At 46.8% G+C, this 22,703-nt stretch overlaps 1 protein-coding gene across 3 annotated transcripts in view; it reads left to right on the forward strand.

Annotated features, from left to right (window-relative positions):
- The window catches only part of TGFBRAP1 (transforming growth factor beta receptor associated protein 1), a 91,058-nt gene extending 72,778 nt beyond the window's left edge, over positions 1 to 18,280 (forward strand). The window contains exons 6-12 of one of the 3 annotated variants that reach the window (XM_036921500.2): positions 886 to 1,227; positions 2,881 to 2,938; positions 4,732 to 4,875; positions 6,157 to 6,300; positions 6,858 to 7,017; positions 10,166 to 10,599; positions 17,714 to 18,280. In XM_036921500.2, coding sequence (XP_036777395.2) covers positions 886 to 1,227; positions 2,881 to 2,938; positions 4,732 to 4,875; positions 6,157 to 6,300; positions 6,858 to 7,017; positions 10,166 to 10,599; positions 17,714 to 17,734 — 1,303 coding nt within the window. In that variant the 3' untranslated portion in view covers positions 17,735 to 18,280. The other 2 variants (XM_036921497.2, XM_057496884.1) reach the window with 2 other exon arrangements.
- The last annotated feature ends 4,423 nt before the right edge of the window (positions 18,281 to 22,703 follow it).

A 22,703-nucleotide genomic window follows, 5' to 3' on the forward strand; every position in this document is an offset into this window, starting at 1 on the left:
GTTGGGTGGCAGGAAGGAAGGCCAGGGTGGGAAGCCAGAAGGGGGGCAGGACAGGCGAGCATGTAGGAGGGTGATGTGCTGACGTTGCAGGACGTGTAGGGCCTGGCCCCAGCCTTGGAGGTGAGATCCCCGTTCAGAGTGTCCGGGGTGGGTCGCACTTCTGTCTCCTCCAGAGGTCTCCCACGGGTGGGTGTGACTCTGGGCCACAGTGGAGATCCGCAGCCGGGTGAGGATGCCTCTCCCTGTCATCACTGTACGTGAGACCAGCAGCTGGCGGGGGTGACAGGAGAGGCCCCACAGTGATTAGAGGTGGGACATCACCACATGTGGCTTCCCAGGCCTTCCAGGATTAGGGCTCGACGCTGGCCCTCTGAGGCACAGCCTATGTCATGCAGTCAGCACAGATACAGCCTCATGAGCACTCTGTCTCTGCTTTTAAGATCACTGATGAGGCAGGGGGTAACCTGTGTTCCTATAAAGTCCCTTCCTTGTGCAGCATTCAGCAGGTCCACCCGTGACTGCAGCACAAGCAGCACGGGGCTGTTGTGAGCCTGGACGCAGGTGGCGATGGCTCTGCTGTGTGTGCCTGTCTCTGCCTTAGTTCTCAGGACACCGTGCCCATGTGCTGGGCGGGTCACCATGAGTGCTGTGGCCCTGCCACAGCATGGTTGTGCGCGGGCCTCCTCTGTGGTCCCCTCGGTTCTGTCGGACCAGGTGGTGGGCACAGCTCAGCGGTGCTTTGCTGTGCTTGCAAATTCAGACGGTGGCCCTGGCAGACTTGCCCACATATCCAGTATGCAGATGTGCACCCCCAGTGTTGTTTTGTGGGCCTATGTGTACTCTTTCTCTCTTTTTGCTTCATTTAGTTTGACACTGTAATTGCAGAAGCGGCCAGCTTGACGTCCGGGAGCTGATCTCTCTCTACCCCTTCCTGTTGCCCACCTCCTCCTCATTCACACGGTCTCAGCCTCCTCTCCATGAGTATGCAGACCTGAATCAGCTGACCCGTGGAGACCAGGAGAAGATGGCCAAATGTAAGCGCTTCCTCATGAGCTACCTGAATGAAGTCCGCAGCACAGAGGTAGCAAACGGTCACAAGGAGGACATTGACACGGCCCTGCTCAAGCTGTATGCAGAGGCTGACCCTGACAGCCTGCTGGGCCTGCTGGTCACCGAGAATGCCTGTCTCCTCACCGACAGCGCTGCCTGGCTGGAGAAGCACAAAAAGTGAGTGTCTTCTTCCCACAGGCCACCAGGGGCTTCCTGCCGGCCCTTCCCCAGCCAGCGTGTAGTGGGTGAGGCCAGAGGGTTTGAGTCCCAAGAGAGCCAGCAAGTTGCTACCACAAAGTCAGGGACGACCCAGGTTGGATCACCCTCATTGTGGTCTGCAGACAGTTGAAGGGGTCTTGGAGGGCATGAACTCTCCAACCAGTTCTTTAATGGTAGAAGAGTGGTTTGGCCTTGTGAGTAAGTGAAATGATTCTTTAGTTTTCTACATTTTCCATCTAGAAATCACCTGTGGAAAATGCCTTGTGTATGTCAGTAAAATTAATACCGCACTTCAGTCATCAGCAACCAGACTGAACAGACAGACACGCATCTGTGTACACAAATGAAAAGGGAGGCTTGATCATGCTGATTACAGGTCATGGCTTAAATCTTTGCCTTCTCATGTTATGTGCCTGAGTTGGTAGGCAGCCACCCCCCGCCTGTGCACGAGCGTGTTCAATCCACAGCGACCAGCCTGAGGACGTAGCTCTTCTTCCTTGTGGGCGGCTTGTCAATCATCTAACCCTTCAGGCCCCAGGTTTTTTTCTTTAAAAATGTAGGGTGATCTCTAATCTCCATTAAGCAATAAGATTCGTCACCTATGATTTTGTTGCGTATTTGAAGTGACAAACATCCTGATGAAATCCCGCAGAAAGCCTGGGGTTGCAATGCTGGATCCTGTTCAGACACGTGAGACAATGCAGGCCTGTTCCTGGTGCCCACGTGGCTCTTCTAGCAGTCTCCCTCAGTTTCTCAAATACACCATGCAATGGGGTTGTTTTACTTAGAGCCAGAAAACACACTGCCATCTCATGGTGGTGACTTGGGGTGCTGAGGTCCAGAGAGTTAGTGTAACATTCCAAAAGGTTAAGGAAAAGAGAAGGGTTCCAGCAAATAGCTCAGTATCTTGAGAGTCTGCTCTTTGAGGGAAGAACTCTGGTGTCCCCAGGGCCAGCTTGTCCCAGTCACCCACTGGGGAGGAGGAGGCCTACAGGACTTGGGAGGGTGGAACAGCTCACTGCCCAGGCAGTGCCAGTGTTACTGCTGGTCTCCTCCACTTATAAATGAGGAAATGGGGGGCTGCCGAGCTCATGGTCCTACAGTCTGTCAGGAATGAAGCATGCCCTGGAACCTGGGCCTGGACCCTGGGTGCCCTCCAGAGCCTGGGTGCCAGTGGCATTTATTGCTGTGGCTCGTGTTCACACTCCCAACCTTCTTTCAATAACAGCTCAGACAGTGTACTTTCCGAGTATTCTTTTAATACCTCATGATGGGTTAATAATGGTTAACCAAGGAGATAGAAAGTAACTCTAATAGTTGAAACAAATTATAAACAATTCCAAGCATCCTTTTCTGTAGTATAATTATAGAGTTTTATTTTTCAGCTTATCTTAGACTTGAATATGATCCTTTCTGGATATTGATAGGGCATACATTTTAGTCCCATAAGTAAATAAACAGAAATGAGGATCTTCTGATGATTTGAAATTTGTTGTTGAACTCTGAGTTGAATAAAATATGGGGGAACCAGGGCCAGGGAGTGTCACTGTGTGGATGCCGCGCACCTAGGTAGTGGGGAGAGGGTGCACTTACCACACTGTTCTCTTTCAGGTATTTTGCACTTGGACTGCTGTATCATTACAATAACCAGGACGCTGCTGCAGTTCAGGTTGGTTCCAAAGCATTTTTGCATTGCTGAATAACAGCTACCATTTCACTTATGACTTGGAAAAAAAAATCACAAGCTGGTGGAGACCACTTCTCCCTCATCTACAACCTTTTTAACAACAAAAGTACTACTGCTTCAGAGAGTGTATTCCTTGAGAAATGTTGGCTGAGAGATTTGTCTTTACATCTCTTTAAAGGACATTATCAAGATTGAGGTTTTAAAAATTTAAGAAATAAAAATACGATGTCTTACTACAAGGCATATGACATCGGGGCCCTATCAGAAGGTTAAGCCTGTGAATAACAGTCTGTTTATAATTTCCATGGTTGACGACAGTCACTGCTGCCAGTGAGCTGGGTGAATTATTGTCCCAATGTCTCGAGGAGAAAATGAAAGCTGATCAAGGCCAGTCACTTGCCCAGGGTCACACCACTGGGTGGTGTGGGAGGGTCAAAATGGCATCCGTTTCCAGTCTTGCATCTTGTATCTTATGACTGATCTCGAGCAAACCTCATCTCACACTCTCAGGAGACTCTCTCCCCATCTGGCATTTGTTGTCCAATGATTGGTCGCTTTGTTTCATGGCTTCCTCAGGTGCCTGTTCTTTTGGTTTTGTGAGCAGTAAAGAATGGCAGCAGAGCTCACCCCGCTAGAGCCAACTCCGTGATCTGGGCACGTGTATTCAGTTGCTGTGAGAAACCCATGGTAACATGATTGTTGAATAGGTTAAAATGAAAATGGGTCCCAGTCAACACGTGCCCAAGGGCTAAGAGTAAATGTGCTTGTCAAAGATACAATTTTTATCCTTTAAAATCTGTAGCTCTGAGAATTTCAGCTTGATATATGTGTAACTATATTAGCAGAACTGTAGAGGGAAAGATTTGCAAAATTGAAGTAATATGAAATAAATCTCCATATATGGCAGAATTCTATTTAAAAAAATGACACTTTCAGCATATGTGACATTAGGTTATTTGGTTTGGAGCATTCATTGTTGAACAAACTAGTACCATACAAAATATTCATGTGCTGGTATCAGAATTACAGGGTTTACACCGATCGCCTGCCCTGTTTCTTGGGCTTCCCTCAGGTGGCATGGTGTGGTCCCCAAGCGTAGTGCCATGGACAGACGGGTGTGGTGTGGGGCACAGGCAGTGCAGCGCAGGCTCTGGATGTCCTCCATCTTATCCCCCCACAGGGTGCCCCCTCGTTCTGGGTTCTGAAAGGAAGCTTTGGTTTACATGGCAGGGAAGTTTCTGGATGAAACAGCAAAGAACTTTTATTATTAGAGTCTATCATGATTCCCTGTGCAGAAGACAGTCAGAACACTAGGGGACAGAATCACCAAAGGTTTTGGAAGTGTAACATCTGACTATCACGGTGCAGAAGGGACTTTAAGAATTGCTGTGATGGAGGAGATGGAAACAGCCTAGCTGGTGGATGTCGGTGAATTTCTTCTGTGTTAAGATGTTGTCAGCATTTATTCTGGTTTTCATGAAGAAACATTTTTAACCCACCCACCTCTTCCCATACATTATATTTGCTATTTGTATTACTGTGATATCATTAAAAAGGGAAAGAAAAGAAATGGGTGCTTTATTTCTTGATTTCCTGGACCATGTCTGCTGCATTTCTTGATTTCTCTGAAAAAATTAAAATTGCTTTAAGCATTTAAAATGTGTCTTACTACTTTTAAGTATTAAAAGGCCAAATAAGTAAACATATACCCCTCCTAAGCTAATTCTAAAAGGTAGATAATGTTCTGTTTCTTTTTATTTCTGACTTCTTTCCAGTTGTGGGTGAACATTGTGAATGGGGATATTCACGACTCCACACGGTCAGACCTGTACGAATATGTCGTTGATTTCCTCACCTACAGCGTAGACCAAGAGCTGGTGTGGAGGTATGCTGACTGGGCTCTGCAGAAAAGCGAGGAGGTTTGTGCTTCCTAAATGCATTCTTTTGGTGGCGAATGGGGGGCTAATAGGAACAGATAGAAAACTTGATTTTAGGTGGGAAAAATAGGCTACACTTCAACCTCTCCCTCCATTGTCTTCATTTCCTTTTCATATTTCCCCTTAAGCTGGCTGAATCCCAGCTCTCAGGGATGTTCTGCATGTCAGTGCTTCTGAGATGTATCTGTTTGGCATCTTCTGTCTGGGGCAGGTCACTTTTATTTATTTTATCATTTCAAATGATAAAAGTAAAAGGCATAGTGAGGTCACATGCTTAACATCTCCTTAAAAACGTGTGTGTGTGTGTGTGTGTGTGTGTTCAGGACAGACTTTCTACCTCACCTTTACTTTGCATCTGTTCACACACATGTGACATACCCTGGCACACTCACACACCTGCCACACAGATCTGATGCCATTAGGCTCTTCCCAGTGCTGACAGATGACAGCAGGTCATTCCCAGAATTCTGCATAATAAACCAGTCACTCCATGTTTCATCTCTTTTAGATGTCACAACAACCCCACTAGTGGACATTAGTTATAGATAAAGAAACTGAGGTTCAGAGAGCTTAAGAAATTTCCCAAGGTTGTATAGTTGATGGAGCTGAGACAAAGCCACATGTGTAGAAATGAAAATTCTCTGTACTTCTTGTTTTGGGTTTGTAGGGTGTGTGTGTGTCTGTCTGTGTCTGTGCGGTAGAACGTGCACACGTGAGTGCCCAGGGGAGATGCAGCGCGGACTCGTTCCCCTCCTTGACTCACTGGCATTCCCTTGGAAGATGCCGTTGCCACAGTGAGCGCCACGTGACAGGCAGAGGAAGGCAGCCTAGACACCTGTTCAGGAACTGGACTTGGAATCCCATGGAGGATACCAGTGTCAGGAGAACTGAGTTTACTGAATGTTCACTACTTTATACATTCTTTCACTTAGTATTCAGCAAGTGACAGTCCTTATTTATGGATGATCTTACTTGTTGCTTCTGGGGTTATCAAAACCTGCTACCTGTAAATGTTTCATTCTTTAATTTCTGGCCCTTGTAAAAGGAATTCCAGCTGGATGTGTAAGGAGGCCTCAGAGGTTTAGCCACCTTCCTTACCTTTGCTTTATGCTCTGTGGCTCTATCAGTGTGTCACTCTGCACTGCTTTTCTGTATCACCATGTTTTTGACGATGATTTTACCCAAAGTGTGGATGTGCAGTGCTCAGAATAAAGAAAAGATGTGTCTTCAAGAAGCATGATATCTAAATTGCTCTTCTTTCAGGTTGGAGTTCAAGTGTTCACCAAGAGACCTTCGGACGAACAGCAGAATAGTTTTAGTCCGGACAATATAATTGCCTGTCTTAAGAAATACCCTAAAGCCCTTGTTAAATATCTGGAACATCTGGTCATAGACAGGAAGCTGCAGGTGAGCACTTCAGGATGTCAGCTACAGTGTGGGGCTGCATTGCCACAGTGGTAACTGAAGAGATGGGGATTGACTGTAAACTTGGTGCATGGTTGTGATGTAATGTTGTATGTTCCCTGAGTGCCCTGAATGTTCACGGGGATCGTCTGTGGGAGAGCTGGAGGCTCCTGAAAGAGCCTGGATGAATAACAGCTGTTTTTTTTTAACTGCCATCTCATCTCCACTCAGCTTAGATTTTACTTCTCTTTTCCTACTTTGTTATTATCCTTCAAGGAAGTGAGAGAAGCTGCACCTTTGGGGAGAGTACCTAAATTCTGTGGCCCTTCTCAAAATGAAAAGTGCCCCTTAGATATTTTCCTCACAAATTTTGAATTCACCTCCTCTGTATTGTGGTTTCTGAGAGGTTTTGACCCAGTCAGCATGTCAGTTCACTGTCCTTGAGAACATGCCCAGCTCACCTCTGCTCAGTTCCCTCTTGGGAGTACTTCCTGACTGCAGGCTCTCCAGGCCACCCACTTACAAATTCTTCCTGTTTGCTTGGCTCCCGTCTCCTGCAGAAGGAGGAGTACCACACACACTTGGCTGTCCTCTACCTGGATGAGGTGCTGCAGCAGAGGTCCAGCTCCAATGGCAAGGGTGCAGAAGTCACCGAGACACAGGCGAAGCTACAGCATCTGCTCCAGAAATCCAACTCATACCGAGTCCACTTTCTGATAGGTGAGGAGTAGCAGTAGTTTCTCTGTCGATAAGCTGCACCCAGGCAGGAGGGGAGCAGAGGTGAGAGCTCTGGCTTAGCTCCTTGTTCTGAATCCAAAACTTGATTCTTTGAGCCTCTTGGCACAAAGTCAGCCTTCCTGGAGGATGAGGGAAGCTTTGCATGCCTCCACCTTGTAGAAGTGGACATTGCCCCTTTCGCTGGTGACACAAGAGCTGCTCAGTGGGTTTGGAAGTCTGTGGAGCATACCTTTGGAATCTATTCAGCATACCTATATTTAAACTTCCTTATGCGAACCATAGCTACTTCTGAGGATGCCAGCATTTGAGCAAGGCTTTGCCAGCTGGCACTGCTCCAGCTGCCCCTCAAGCCTGAGCTGAGGGAGGCAGTGCAGGTATCTTGGAGGGGTGTCCTCAGGGTGCAGATACCACAGTTTCTATATTTTGTAAAATGCTACAGAGTGGTGCAGTGCTTGCACCTGATAGAACTAGTTTCTTGCTGTATATGACATCATGGAATTTCCAGATTTGTTCTTACTGAGATTAATAGTGTATTTCTCTTTAACATAAAAAAACATTGAACACTGTTTTTTAACCATTAACTATAGTTGATTCTCATTATTCATGATAGTTACATTCTATAAAGTCTCCACGAACACTGAATTAGTAAATGCCAAATGGTTGCTCCTAGGAAAATGCAGGGTTAGTTTCCTGCAAACTTCTGATCATATTTTCATCAACTGATCAGTCAGTAATAACTGTTAAATGAGTGTTTTCGTTTAAAGACACCTTATTTGATAGGTATTGCTGATTCATTAACACTGAGCTCAAAGCCAGCAGAACTCTAACCCTGGCCTGAACATAACTCATCTAACATACAAGTTCTTTCCATAAGGCACAGAAAGCCCTCTTGAGCTTACAAACACCAGACAGTGATTCAGCACTACGCTTAGGGGCCATTTCAAATGATAAAAGTAAATGGTGAAATTTCAAAAAAATTTGAAATGTACAAAAACACAAACGTGCAAAAAGCACGCCTCTACATATACCATGAAAAGGACACTTATTTATAGAATGAGCTGTGTCAAGGAAGCAGACTATCGCCTCGCTGGGCCTCAGCTCGGAGCATGTGTGTCAGACAGCTCAAATGTTTGTCCCTCTGCACCCGTCCATGAATGACCACAGAATCACCCCAAGTGCTAACTTCAGGTTTATAGATAAATTTTGGTGAGTAGGCAAATTTGCAAATATAGACTCTGTGAATAGTGAGGATGGACTATATATGCCAGGCATAGGTCAAAATACTTGGCATGCGTTATGACACCTAATTTTCACAACAACCCTAAGAAGTAAGTCCTGTTTTTTAAAAATTACTTTTATTGTTATTTTTACAGAAGAATAAGGTAAAGCTTAGAGAAGTTACCCAACTTGCCCCATGTCACACAGTTCATGAGCCATAGATCCCAAACACAAACTTGATATTTCATGCAGAGAGTAAGTGCTAGTCTGAGCTTACACTGGCACCAGGGTTGACATTCAGCCACAATACCCATCAGCCATGCTAGTCACTCACAGAGCTGTCCATGCTGATGGTCAGTGCCATGCTCTCCTGGTTGTTAAACATTTTTACTGACACCCCTGATTTATTTCATACTTTATGCGTTACAAATTCCTTTATAAAAACTCAAGCCATGCATGAGTTTGTTGATCAGTGTTTCCATTTGTGTACCTTTCTGAGCATGTGTCGTATGTCAGACACTGTACCGAGGATATACAGGTGGGTGGGACTTGGTTCTTGTGCTCAGTTTAACGAGATCGCACATATGACCTGGTCGAAGCTCCCGGTGGGGCCAGGGAGCAACAGCTCTTCCCGTGGGTTGGGGAGGCAGGGACAGCCTCCCAGAGCAGGGGCTGAGTGAGCAGTCATAAAGGCTTGCAGGTGAGAGTAGGGAGCTTACAGGAAATGGGGTACCCACTGTGGAAGAGCACTGGAAACCCAGAGACTACCTCTGCACCCTTGCTAGTCAGGTGACTTGGGGGTGGTGTCAGTCCAGGCACCTGGCAAGAACAGTTGCTGCACAGCCCACCCATTGGGGTGGCTGAGAATCAAATCTGAATGACATGGTAGGTGTGAACAGTGTAGCTCACTGCAACAGCCTTGCTAAGCCGTCTTTGCGCCTCTCCCTGTGCCTTACACATGGGAGCCACTTAGTGATTATCTGTTGGTAGTTCCTTGGTGCCGTTTCGGTGCTGAGTGCTGTGGATGCCACGTTGTAGACCCAGCGCTTTGCAACAGGATTAGGGGCCTGCCTTGTGCATCTAGCCTGAGTGTGGCCAAGCTTCAAATGCAAAATACCTGCAATTCAAGTATTAACCTTGGCCCCTGAGGTAGGAGTTGTCTTCAGAATATCCCTTCACAGATGAAAGAGATCTTACGTTACTCCCCATTTTACAGGGGGAGTGGACAGCAAAGGGACTGACTATAGGACGGAGATGCAGCCCACTAAGGGTAGGGCCTTGGTCAGAACGGATGCTTCCCGTTGGTGGTGTAATTTTATTCATAACCTGGTGATTTAAATTGCAGGAGAAACAAAAGAAAATATTTGAAATAACATAAATACGGATTTTTAACAATATGAGCCCATATTCCTTTCCATGAAACATTTTAAATTGGAGTAAAGGGGTTTAGCATGCTTTTCAGTAGTGTGGAGGTTGGATGGTATTATCTGGATTTAAGTGAATGCTGTGCCTTTCTGCTTAAATTGGAAGACACCATACTGGGAAAACAGGAGTGATGATGGGGTAATGGGGGGCTGGAACTGTGATACACAGTGTTTCACCCGGGCCTCCTGAGATGATAAGGCAGTTGGTTTTTTACTCATTCTCTGAAGATTCTTAAAAATGTGTGTTCTTAGATCTGGCAGTACTTACACACAGAGTCTGGCTTCTCCTTTGCTAGCACCCAGATCTGGAGCAAGAAATACAAGAAAACCTTCCGTTGGTAGTCTGGGTGGCAGTTTTGAGCAACGCCCAGGTGGCAGGATGTGCTCCGTGCTCCGTTAAGCTCAAAGCGCAGGGATGGGGCAGCTGCACTGGATGGCAGGCGCTGCGCAGGTCTGCTCCTTGCTGACAAGCCGGTTCTGCCCAACAGACAGGGTGCAGGGCGCCGGCCTTCCCATGGAGAGCGCCATCCTGCACGGGAAGCTGGAGGAGCACGAGAAGGCCCTGTGCATCCTGGTGCACGAGCTGGGGGACTTCGCGGCTGCCGAGGACTACTGCGCATGGCGCTCCGAGGGCCGGGCCCCGCCCTACCGGCAGCAGCTCTTCCACACGCTGCTGGCCGTTTACCTCAGCCCCGGGCCCTCTGCACATGAGCTGGCCGTGGCCGCCGTGGACCTCCTGAACCACCACTCCACAGAATTTGATGCGGCCCAGGTCCTGCAGCTTCTGCCAAGCACCTGGTCGGTGCAGCTCCTCTCCCCGTTCCTGATGGGGGCTGTGAGGGGCAGCGTCCACACCCAGAGGACCTCCCAGGTGGCTCTCGGCCTGGCCAAGTCTGAGAACTTACTCTACAAATACGACAAGGTGAGAGCCCAGCCCTTCTAGGCAGCCAGCTGCTCGACCAGCTGACTTTTTACCTAAGGTAGATTTTACCTACAGGAAAATATTTTACGGCCATTTCTTCCTCTACAACGTCAACAAATCAAATATATGATTCTACTTGTACAGAAACTAAGGTACCTGTGAGCAGAGGCAGGAGCGGGGCTGGCAGGTGTAGTTTTTCTCCCCTTCTAGAAGAAACAAAAGGTGTTCAGGAGAGCATGTGGGGCAGGCTAACACTTACTGAGTCCATAGGTCATGCCAGACGCTGTCCTACACTTTACATCATTATATCATCTCCTCATCAACAGTTTTGTGCAGTATCTGCTATTATTATCTCCATTTCACACAGAGGAAACTGAGCACAAAGAATTCACAGTAAATGGAAGAGCCCACATGTGAGTTCCTGGCCAAGTCACAGCCCCAATTCTTGGTCCCTGTGCCAGTCAGCTCAGGCCGCTGTAACAAACACGACAGGTTGGGGGCTCACACAACAGACATTTATTTCTCACAGTTCTGGAGGCTGAAGATCAAGATCAAAGTGCCGGCAGATGCGGTGCCTAGTGGAGACTCTTCTGGCTTGGGGATGGCCACCTTCCCACTGTATCCTCGGGTGGCAGGGCAGCCAAGCTTTGCTCTTCCACCTCTTCTTTGCTTTAATATTACTTTCAGGTGTGCAACATGATGATGTGCTATTTTTATATACTGTGAAATGATCACCTCAGTAAGTCCAGTTAGTATAAATCACCACATTTAGTTAAAATTCTTTTCCTTATGATGAGAACTTCTAAGATTTACTCTGTTAGCAACTTCCAAATATATAAAACAGTGTGATTAACTGTAGTCACCATATAAGCCATTGCATTCCCAGGACTGATTTATTTATAGCTGGAAGCTTGTACCTTTTGACCCCTTTCACCCATTTTGCTCACCCATGGCAACCACCAGTCTGTTCTCTATCTATGAGCTCAGTTTCTTTCTTTTTCTTTTTTTTAAGATTCCACATGTAAGTGAGATCACATAGTATTTGTCTTTGTCTGCCTGAGTTATTTTACTTAGCATAATGCCCTCTGGGTCCACCCATATTGTTGTAAATGTCAAGATTTCCTTCTTTTTTTTATGTCTGTATACTATTCCGTTGTGTGTCTTTTTATCTATTCATCCATCAGTGGACACAGGTTGCTTCCATCTTGGCCAATAATGCTGCAGTGAACATGGGATGCAAATCTCATTCTGAGTTAGTGTTTTCATTTTCTTCAGATATATATCCAGAGTGGAGTTGCTGGGTCATATGGTGGTAGTTCTATTTTTAAGTTTTTGAGGACCCTCCGTACTGTTTTCCATAGGGCTGCACCAGTTTACATTCCCACCCACAGTACACAAGGGTTCACTTTTCTCCACACCCTCGATTCTTCTCTTCCCCCTGTTCCAGTGGCCCTAACCACATCATGGGAGGCCCCATCATGACCTCATCAAACCATAGTCACTTGTCAAAGACCTGGTCCTAATACCATCACACTGGGAATTAGGGCTTCAGTGTGTGGATTTGTGGGGGATGGGTACAAACACTCGGCTGATCTCCCTCCGGAGGCTGTTGCTTTCTGAGGCCCATCCTTCCATGCAGCTGGCAGAGTGCTCTTTCAGAGCAGGGATCCAACATGTCCCTCCTACTTGGAAGCCTTCAGGAACCCCAGGAAAGGAGTTGAGGCCTGGAAGAGCCGGTCTACCTCCTCTGGCCTGTGCTGCTCCATCTCTCACTGCTTGCCAGGAGGTATGGAACCTCCTGAATTGTGATATGATGTCTCATACCTACGGCCTTTGCACCTGCCATCCCTCTACCTGAGATACATCCCTTTTGTGCCTCGTGAACACATACTCAGAACCCAGCCAAAGAACTTCTTCCTTTGTGAAACCTCCACCTCCCAGTTAGCAGATAAATCACCCCTTTGCCCACCTCTTTTCCATGCATACATTCTTCATCTCCATTTATTAGTAGATTTTGGGTTCTTTGAGGGTGAAGAGCTTCTTCTGTTTATTTCTTTTTCCCTAGATCCAAGCCAAGTGTTTCATAAGTGTTTGTTGAATGACTGATAAAATTAATTAGTGCAGGGTGACTTCACCAAGTTTGCTACTTGATCCAGCCACTTTCCTGGGTTTACACAAGTAAATTGTGCAGAAAGGCTTTTTTTTTTGCAAAACTTCAGTTCAATTTATCAGACAAGAATTGATGGAGTTACAACTCAGTTTTGTTAGTTACCTTGAAAGAAATTAAATTTTATCTCCTAGGATCAGGCAGGAATGTGCCACTAATCAACCACATGGCTTTGAGTGAGCTCCTTATTTGTGCTTTAGGCTCTTGTTTGCAAATGGGAGAATCTGAAATATGATTGTGCAGCCTTATTGAGCTCTAATGTCATATGACTTTATAACAGGCCTGACTTAGACATATCAGAGCTCAGAGACATTGGGGAGAGGGTCTGGGGTAGAAATGCCTTGGCCAGACCAGCAGCAATGACTTCTGTAAAATAAGGAAGCAGTTTTGCACTTTCTTTACTTCTCCAGTTACTAAGGATGTTAGCTCTAATATTCTGTTTCAAGACGTTGATGTTAAAGCAGTCCTCATCAGTAATGCTAACCCACGGGGGAATGCATGTCAACTTTAAAAACCTGGGGTAGCTGTATGTGACAGAATGCTCAGTCTTTATTTCCTTTTGCAGATGAAGTTGAAAGGAAGCTCAGTTCAGCTCTCAGACAAAAAGCTCTGCCAGATGTGCCAGAATCCCTTTTGTGAGCCCGTGTTTGTTAGGTACCCCAGTGGCGGCCTTGTCCACACCCACTGTGCGGCCAGCAGACACATGAACCCTAGCTCCCCCAGCCCTGGCACTCGGACTTGAAGAGGCCCTCCTGAGGGTGCGAGAAGGACCCTGAGTTCCTTACCAAGCCTGCTGGGCGCAAACAGCAGAAAGCTGCCATGCTTGTGCCATCCGAGATGAGGGGCTCTGGGGGGGGCTTCAGTCAGTGTGAAACGGACTCCTCACTGCTGACCACTCTACATTGAATGTAAATGGAAAACCCTGATAACAGGCATGCAAGCATTTGCCCGTCCAGGTACACAATAATGCAAGACAGATGTCGTCTAGAAAAAAAAATGAGCCTTCCCTGCGTGAGCCAGGCACACCGGCCCCTGCCGCCGGGCATACACTTGCACTGGAGCCGCTGCTTCATGGGGACACAGAAAAGAACTGGACCAGGTGAGCGGCCAGGGCACTGAGCCCGCAGCAGCCAGGCCTCACCCCGTGTGCCATCCCGTGGGGTGTGCTCTCCGTCCACCAGGCACCACCCCTGGGTCCTGTCTGTTTCCTGGGATCACCTTGTGGGCTCTGCCTCTACCCTTCAAATGGCTGACTTTGGGAAAGTGTTTTTGTCCCTTCCTGCTTCCCATCTCACTCTCCACCCCTGGGGGACCCTTCCCGGTGTCCCCAAGCGTTCCCTTTGGGTGAGTTTGTGTGCTCCTGGCTGCTCACCAGTGAGGACCTGTTAGGAACTGATACAGCTTCCGAGGAGAAGCCACCTGCCACATCTCAGAGGCAACCGTGGGCAGGAAAGCTGGGACAGGCCAGGCCACGTGTGTGTCGCTTTACTGTCACATTGTCTGCTGATTCAAAACTCCATGATTAACACGTTTGACTAAAAATGTTTATTTGAGGTTATATGATCTTTGTAGTTTTTCTGTGGCTTAGAAATCCATCTATCATATGCATTGGGGATGTTTCTCCTTATTAAAGTCTACCTGCTATTAAATCCTGGGGAAGTTACAAGGGAAACATTTGTGAGCACAAACTGAGCATGTTTTCAGGAGAGGCAGCTGTTCCCTCACCTCTGAGCAGGGCGGGCAGCGGATGCCTTTGCCCGTGACAGGGACACCAGCCCCTCAGTGGTGCTCCTCATGCCCTTGGAAGGAAGTCCGGTCAGGCTGCCTTACCTCCCAGCACTTTATACTCCTGCTCCGAGGTTTCCGGAAAACACAGGGAAAATGCTTCTTGCTCATCACAGAGTGGGAATTGGTTTTGTGCTTCTCTATCTGACATGGCTGAAGAGCTGAAGCTGCTGTTACTCCACTGCCCCCTTTTGGATTTCTTCATTGAGATTATTGATTCTGTATGAATCCAGAGCCTGGTCAGGAGTCTAGCCATACTGGCTTTGTTACAGGATGGTCACATCACTGTGTGGTGTGCATCGGCATTATGACTTGTGAGTCTGCATTTATTCTTCAAGGAGCAATTTACTAGTACATGCAGTATTGAAAAGCACTGTTCCTCTGTACACTTAATGGGTAAAATCTTGAAGAAGACTTGTGATTGTTCCTTCCTACCTTGGGGATACTAGTCTCTTTTTTTCTCTGAACATCGGTCAATACTTCAAAATGTTTGTTATCCTTTAGAATAATGGGAATTAAAGTTGAGCAACTCCCTCTCTTTACTGAATCCTCTACTGTGGGCAGAATTCCATGACACTGTGACAGTTGTCGCCTGTGTTAAAAACCATACCTTTCTCTAACCTAACTCCCACAGGGCTCTTGATTCTCAAGTCGTATTTTTAAAAGAAACATATGACTCTTTCTGAGGGCCTGCTGTTCTGTGACTGTACCATTGAACAGAGCAATTAGGCTCACCACTCAGCCCTTTTTCTCTCATTAGTTTCTGTGTGTCCATTCTAGGTAAAACAGCATGAACTGAACTCAGCTGACATTAGTATTCTGCGGGCAGTACTGTTTAATTCTGTGAACTGTCTCTCTGTTGCTGCCTATCGAGTATCAATGTGGGAGAGCCAGGCTGACTCAGCTCTGGGCCTGTGCTGAGCCGGAAGGCTTGTGCTGATGAGTAGGTAAATGTGCTTGCTTACTCAGGAGTGCAGGGGGCCCACGTGACCACGGGGTCACACCATCAAGTTGATGCCTGTCACACAACGAGGGTAGCCCTTGCTTTTTGCTTGCTCTTCTGTGGAAACCTTTGTCCCTGCAACTTTATCCTTCACCCCTGGTTGGATCCCGAATACACAAGATGTACAAATGTAAACTTGTTGATTTTATTAAAATTCTTTTAATTCTTTGTTCTTTCTGTATTTTTTCTTTTTTTTTAATAAAAATGATCTTGGTTGAGTGATGGTTTCCACTCCCATGTCTTCTGATCTAAAGAGATCCAGAACTTAATCATCCGAGCCTCATGGCTCCACAGTTCCCACAGAGGTCTTAGAGGGCCTGCCGTTTAGATACCTTGTCAGCACTTTACTGAATTGTATGCTGCCCACTTGCGAGTTTATCTCTGGCATATTCCTAAGGTGCTCCCTGACATTCCGCATGTTTAGGTCACTCATGCCCTCAGGGCTTTCACAGAGGAGCTTCCTGGTTATTTCTTACACTTTTGTCTTATAGCCGCGTGCTCCTAAATAAGCCTGCTGCCCTGGGATTTCCAACCCTGAACGTAGTCAAGGAATATAACTTTTTCACTTAGTCTCACCTTTAAATTGTTCTTAGAACCTTGTTCATAGCAGGTCTTTGAGAAATCCTGTTGAATGAACCTCCCAGCCCTTCCCCATGATCTGTCTTTTCATTCCAGGTACTATGCTGACTTGAGGAGAAGGTCTGTTAACACAGCCCATAGCCACCGGCTATTCTGATGCTGTTCTGCATGCCCAGGCAGGCTGGTACATGCCAAATTCACGTGCTTGACAGGCGAGGTGGGGTGTCATGAGATAGCCATGTTTCCAGTTGGAGAAAATGAGGAACTGGGGGGTAGGTGATTTTCTTGGAGCATGAGTCCCACCCAACCAGAGCTCTAGCTGCTGCCGGGGGTCTCCTCAACCCCACACAAAAGAAAAAAACAGGAACCAACTCAGGGTTGGCTATATGCAAACAGTGGCTGCTTGGAGAAAACTGTGAAGCACCAATCTTAATATCCTTTTCTCATTTCTGTACTGCTGGTACCCTCTGTGGTTCATTAGCCTATTAGAGTTTAAAGCAGGTGCTTAGGCTCGCCAGCCTAATAACTAGATAGTGAGAGCTTGTGCATTCACACTGCCTGTTGGGATAGTACAAGGCCATGTGGCTGAGAGAGGGAAAGCGTGCAAATGGGTGTCGCAAATGCTACTGTTGGCGGAGGCAAAGACTGGCGCCTGACTCAGTTAAATGGGCTGTGACTCGCATTAGAAGTAATTAGATATTAACTAACACCCCATTTGCTCTTCACAGATCTGTCAACCTTAGCGTTTGAAATGAAAATGTACAAGAATCTAACCATATGGACTAGAGGCCCTTTTCACCTTCTCAGAAAAGCTCAGTGGCTGGAGCACCATCTAAAAGCTTGTTAATACCTTGTTCAGAGACAAGCACTGGAATTAATGAAGCCTGCTTTTCTTTAGCTTGCAGCCAAGAAGGGGAAACAAATAGCTATAATTCAGTCTGCCATCCAGAGTCATAAATTAGTTAAACAAGACGTGGCAAGAAGGGACTAGAAAGCAACACATACAACTCAACAGACCAAGTGTGGCTTGTGAAGTAAAAGGTTCCCACAAGGAGCCTGGGTCGCACTGGGCCCTGACATGCTCAGCTGTGGTCCTGGGCAAGGCCTTGGTGGTGTTATCCTTGGACTGGAGTTGGGGCTGAGTGGTACCTGAGGACCCTTTGGGTGCTAGCCCTCTGTTCCTGGCAAGGGAAGCCAGGGCAGAGTAGGGGTGCAGCGCTGCCCCATCAGATCATGGGTGTCTCAGGGTGGCCACAGCACAGGGGCTCTATGGCGTCCCCAAGGATGCATCTGAGCCCTCCCGTAACCTCATTACATGGTTAGCAGTACAGACGTGCCTCCAGCTCACCCCCTGGGACCGGGGCAGCCATCTGGGTCTGGGAGAGCAGTTGGTCCCTGTACCCTTTTCAACTGCTGATTTCCAGAGGCCCTTTTCCTCCAGCATCTTCCAACCTCAGCCAAAACTCCCTTTGCCTTTTCTCGTGTGCTGTGGCTTCCACAGCCCTCCACCATTACAGTCGCCTTTCTCTAGCAAACATTTTCCAGTTGCCTCACTAGAAATACAGGTTTTTCCTTTTCAGATTCCACTGGTGTCTGACTAAACTGGGAAGGCAGATTCCCAGCCTAATCTCAGTGGGACTGTGAGCTGTGTGACCCAGCCCGTGGCAGCACCATGGCCCATCTGACTCGCCCCAGCCTGTCCCGCTGATTGTCACACACGTGTGGCTTACCTCGGGGAACTGGTGTGCACAGGAAGATGAGGGGAGTCAGGCCGCCCGCCTCCCTGCCCCCCTCTCCTGCACTCACACGGGACAGTGAGACTCCAAATTGACTTCTAAATTGTTTTTCAGTATATTGCTGATTTACAGACAACTGTTGGCTTAAACTTATATAAATTAATAAATAATAAATAATGTATAATAAATTAATAAAATAAATAACAAAATTTATTATAAATAAATAAAACCAAAATGCTAAGCTTTTGTTTTCTTGAGAATTAGCACATTTCCCAGTTGTTTATACATCTAAATGCATTTGATTTCTTTGATTTCAGTTAATATACAAGAATGTATTCACTCTATTTGAGTAATAGGAAACAATTTTTTGTCTAAAAAAGGGATAGGTTACCATACTACTTATACGGCTATAGTTAAATATGTTTTCCACATATGTTAGTCTTCTTGCCATTTTTGTGGATTTTTTTTATTGCAATAAAATACATATAACATAAAACTTACTATCTTAAACTGGTTGTTTTTCAGTGGACACTTCAGTGGCCTAACTACATTCACAGTATTGGGAAACCGCCCACCTTCCATCTCCAGAACCCTTTCATCTTCCCAAACTGAAACGCTGTCCCCATTTAACACTAACCCCTCATTCCTGTCCCCCAGCCGCTGGGGAACCCATTCTGTTCCGTGTGTCTGTGAATCTGACCAGTCTGAGGACCTTATATAAGTCGAATCACAGAGTCTTAGTCCTTTTGTGACAGCTTTATTTCACATAGCATAATGTCCTCAAAATTTACCCATGTAGCATGTGTCAGAATTTCTTTTCTAAGTGAAAATACTCCATGCCATGGTTTTTAAATAGTATATTTAGTTGTGCTACAGAAAGTAAGTATGCATAGGTTTATATTGCTCATATAAATTTTATATAAAATTAGAATTGCTATTTTATATATTCTAATCAACATGTAAAATATAACCCTATAACAACTGCCCGAAAGTTACCCATTTATTGTCCTAATCTCTTCCATTGGATTAAAACAAAGCTCATAAAGGGCCTTAATGCAGGCTCTTTAAAAATGGGTCCAAAATCAGTGCAAGCTCTTTTGAACAAGGAAAAACACAAAGCTTTCCCCATCATAGGGTCACATTTGTGTTTATCTGCAAGGATCTGCATAAAGCTAATTCAGAAGCAAAGGCAGGTTAACTTATGTGAAAAAGTGGCCCAAGGGCCAGTGGGAGCAGCTACCGCTTGGCCAGAGCACATGCCTAGGCAGTCAGGGGTATGTGCTTTCTTGGCGGGCATCCTCATGAAGGTGTGCACACTATGGTTTTTCCAGCCTTTCTTTACACGAACCTCTCTAACGTCTTTCAGGGAGGGAAGAAGGTATTGCCATTTCCCAGACCCCTGTTCGTGCCCCTTCTTGGGCAGTTGCTCCAGCTGAGGGCTCCGGCTCCTGCCTTCAAGTAGGTCACTAAATGACATCCCGAGATGGGCACAGTCTGCTGAAGGCAAACACAGGGTAGGAAGAAGGCATCCTCCTCCTTACTTTCCTGGGGGAGTGAGAAAGTCACTTAGCAGGCAGTGTAGACGACGTGTATGTGTGTGTCTGGGTCCCACCACTTCTGCCAAACAAGTGAAGCAGGGGCACAGTGCCGCTGCCAGTTGGAGCCAGTCTGTTTCCTTTGGTCCTGTGCTTTTCTCCATGGCTGTGAGCAGTGTTGGGGGTAGGGATTTCTAGTGTGTTTCCACACCTGCATTGCATACCTGTGTCCTCAGCAATCCACAGCAAAGGTTACCCCATTACAGGGGTGGATTGGATGTTCTGACATCGAATGCATAGACACCCCATAACCCATCTGTAAGATAAATTCTAATAAATTTCAACTGAAGTAAGCAGGCAAAGAGAGGCAGCAAAGGGCTAAGTAGTTTATTTGAATGCCACCCCTGGGTGATGTTCAGTGGTCTGAAACACAGGCCAGGGAAGTCACACCCAGCAGGGCAGGCAGCAAGTTTTTAAAGAAGGCAGGGGGAGGGAGAGCAAAAGTGTACATTGACACGAGGATTGACTCATCTAGGGTACGTGGGGGTCTCTCATTGGCCTTTAGCCAGGTACTGGAAAGTTACCACTAATCCTTTAGCTTGGGGGAAGGCTCTAGTTGGGAGGGTTATCTAATCAGGCTCTGGAATGTTGTCAGACCTGAACCTGTTGGTCTCTTCACCTCGTTTGGGGAGGCCTGAGCTTGTCCAGCAGGCTCACCCCTTCCCCTGATGCCTGCAGCCTAACACCATCATCATGTCTGCTCCCATAACTGTAATCTCATACAATTGAACACTGGAAATGTGCAGAGGCTACGCCTGTTTTCTGTGTCTGCTCGACTTGCACCTACTAATGTAGTTTTCAGATATCTTCTATTTGTACAAATAATAGAAAATGAGCTGCTTCCTAGCAGCAGAGTGAGCAGGTCAGCCACTGCCAATCCTCCATGGCTGTGCCAGGGCACACACCGAGGGCCAGGGAGACTGCATGGCAACTGCCCAGGGCCATGCCCAGCAGGGAGTGGCCACAGTCTGCCTGGGCAGTCACAGCCCTGGTGACTTACTCCAAGTTTACCATCTTGTTCATGCACCTGCAGAAATAGAACTGACATTGCTACAGAGGGAGGCAGCTGAGGGACTAATGGACTCATGTCACCAAGAGCTGTGTGTAATAAGGCAGCAGTTTTCCTTGTTCACTGCATGCATTCATTTCGTCATCCATTTAATCATTCATTCATTCGCCAGTATACTGGAAAGACTGCTATGTGACGGGCATTGTGGTAAGTTCTGGGGATGAAATAGTGAAGAGGTCACATCTGCTCTTGGCCCTACTGGGATTCAGCACAAAGATAATCACAGCGGGGGCAAATGCCATGAGTAGGCAGAGCAGGCAAGCCAGAAGCCCAGAGAAGGGGCCCCAGGTTGGAAGGCAAGTGCTCCAGGCACTTGGAACAGCAGAGCCGAGCCTGGAGGTGAACAGGATTACAGCCACTTGGAAATGCAGAGGGAGATGTTCAGTTTGAATGCAGCCCAGAGAGCAGACAGGGCATGGGCACAGGGGAGACCAAGGCTTCATCCATCTGCTCAGCAGAAGAATGCCTTCGGTGTTTGTGCTGCGGAAAGACCAGCCCTCCTACCACCCAGGGCAACCACTTCCAACATCTCCCTTAGTAATTTGCCTGTTCAGCCGGCTCTTGACATGGTTTTACTGCCATGGAAATGAAATGTCCCCCAAAAGGGACAGAATACAAAATAGTTTAGCCAGTTTAGTTGGTTTAGCCAGAGACTCTTTTGCTTTAAAACACCAAGTGTGAATAGAAAATCTGAGGTATAGCGAGGCCAAGGGATCGGGAAACGATGGCCATTGAAAAGGTATTTCTTATCCTCACAGATCCCAAGAGGAGGGGCATGCCCCGCCCCAGGGGCCGCGTGAGGACGCTCCCGGCCCGCCAGGAGGCGGAGGGAGGGGGAAACAGGGCAGGAGCCTGTACTGTGCTTTCCCAGGGAAGGAACAGGTGAGACAGGGGGAGAAGGCTCAGGCTTGGGGGGATTGATGAATTCTGTGGGCTCTGGGGTGCAGGGGCTGTCCCTGCTTGTTTGGTGCTAGCCCTGGGGTGAGCAGGGAAGGGGGAGGGGGCCTGGAGTGTGAGAGCCCCATAGGCTCGGTGGGGGCGGGGCTCTGGATGGTTGATTTGTATTTGAGAGATACTGGTGGGCAAGTGTTTACTGTCTTTAGAAATTAGCCCTGGGAGGGCAGTTCCTCCAGTGTGTTAAGGCCCCTGATGTCAAAGCATCAGAAACCAGAGAATAGAAGACATGGTTACTACATCCTTTTGATTAGGCCACTGGGGCAGCCAGAGTTGTATCCTGCTCTGCTTCTCAGGACAGAGAGCTGAACATAAAAAATTTAATATTCTTCTAACAGCGAGGTAGGAAAGATCACCTCAGAGTGGCCTAGGGTGAGAAACGGTATATGGAATGGTTGGGGAACCCTTCCTAGGCCCACCCACAGCCAACCAGCCAGCTAGATGCTAGTGTCCAAAGGGCTTCCTAAAGCTGGATGACTCAAGCTGGCCTGTCGTTGCCACAAATAATCCTTTTAGCTCAAACTGGTCTGTGGAGAGGTGTGAAATACCTTAGTTATTTCTCTTATACTTTTCCACATATAATTAGTGAATGCACATTTGCCCTTAGCCTTTGCAAACCTGCCGGCTCTTGAATAATGCCTCTCAGTCCAAATGGCTGTGTGTCCTCTCGCTGCCCTCTTCACGGCCCAGTTCATTACCCAGCCATGGTCCAAAGCACCTTGGCCCAGCCTATAGGTTGAGGGCCTGTTGGTGGTTATTGGGCAGTGCTTCATGACACACCCTGAGTTTTTGGTAGTTCTCAAGCATAGCTGGTGAGAGAGCAAATTGGCACAAACTTTCTGAAATTAAAAAAAAGAAAAGATTATTGCACAAAAAGTGACCAGTTCCACTTTTAGAAGTTCAAGGAAACAGTCAGTGACTAGGCAAAGAAATTTATATCAAGGGTGTTCATTACAGCATTTAAAAAAAATAGTGAAATATAGGAAAAAATTCAAAACACAGGGAGTACTTAAATAACTTAGTCTGTGGCACACGCATATAAATAAAGACTTCTAACCATCAGAAATCACTTCAAAACATGGAAAAAAAACCGAAAACTGCTTACAAGGTTCTGATGTGGGATGGGAAGATCTGAATATTGCAAAAGAAAATGCATTTTTTATATGTAATAAAAAAGACTAGAAAATCTTTAATTTTCTTTATGCTGCAGGTTTTA

Source organism: Manis pentadactyla, chromosome 2, assembly GCF_030020395.1.
Source record: "Manis pentadactyla isolate mManPen7 chromosome 2, mManPen7.hap1, whole genome shotgun sequence".
Taxonomy (NCBI): Eukaryota; Metazoa; Chordata; class Mammalia; order Pholidota; family Manidae; genus Manis; species Manis pentadactyla.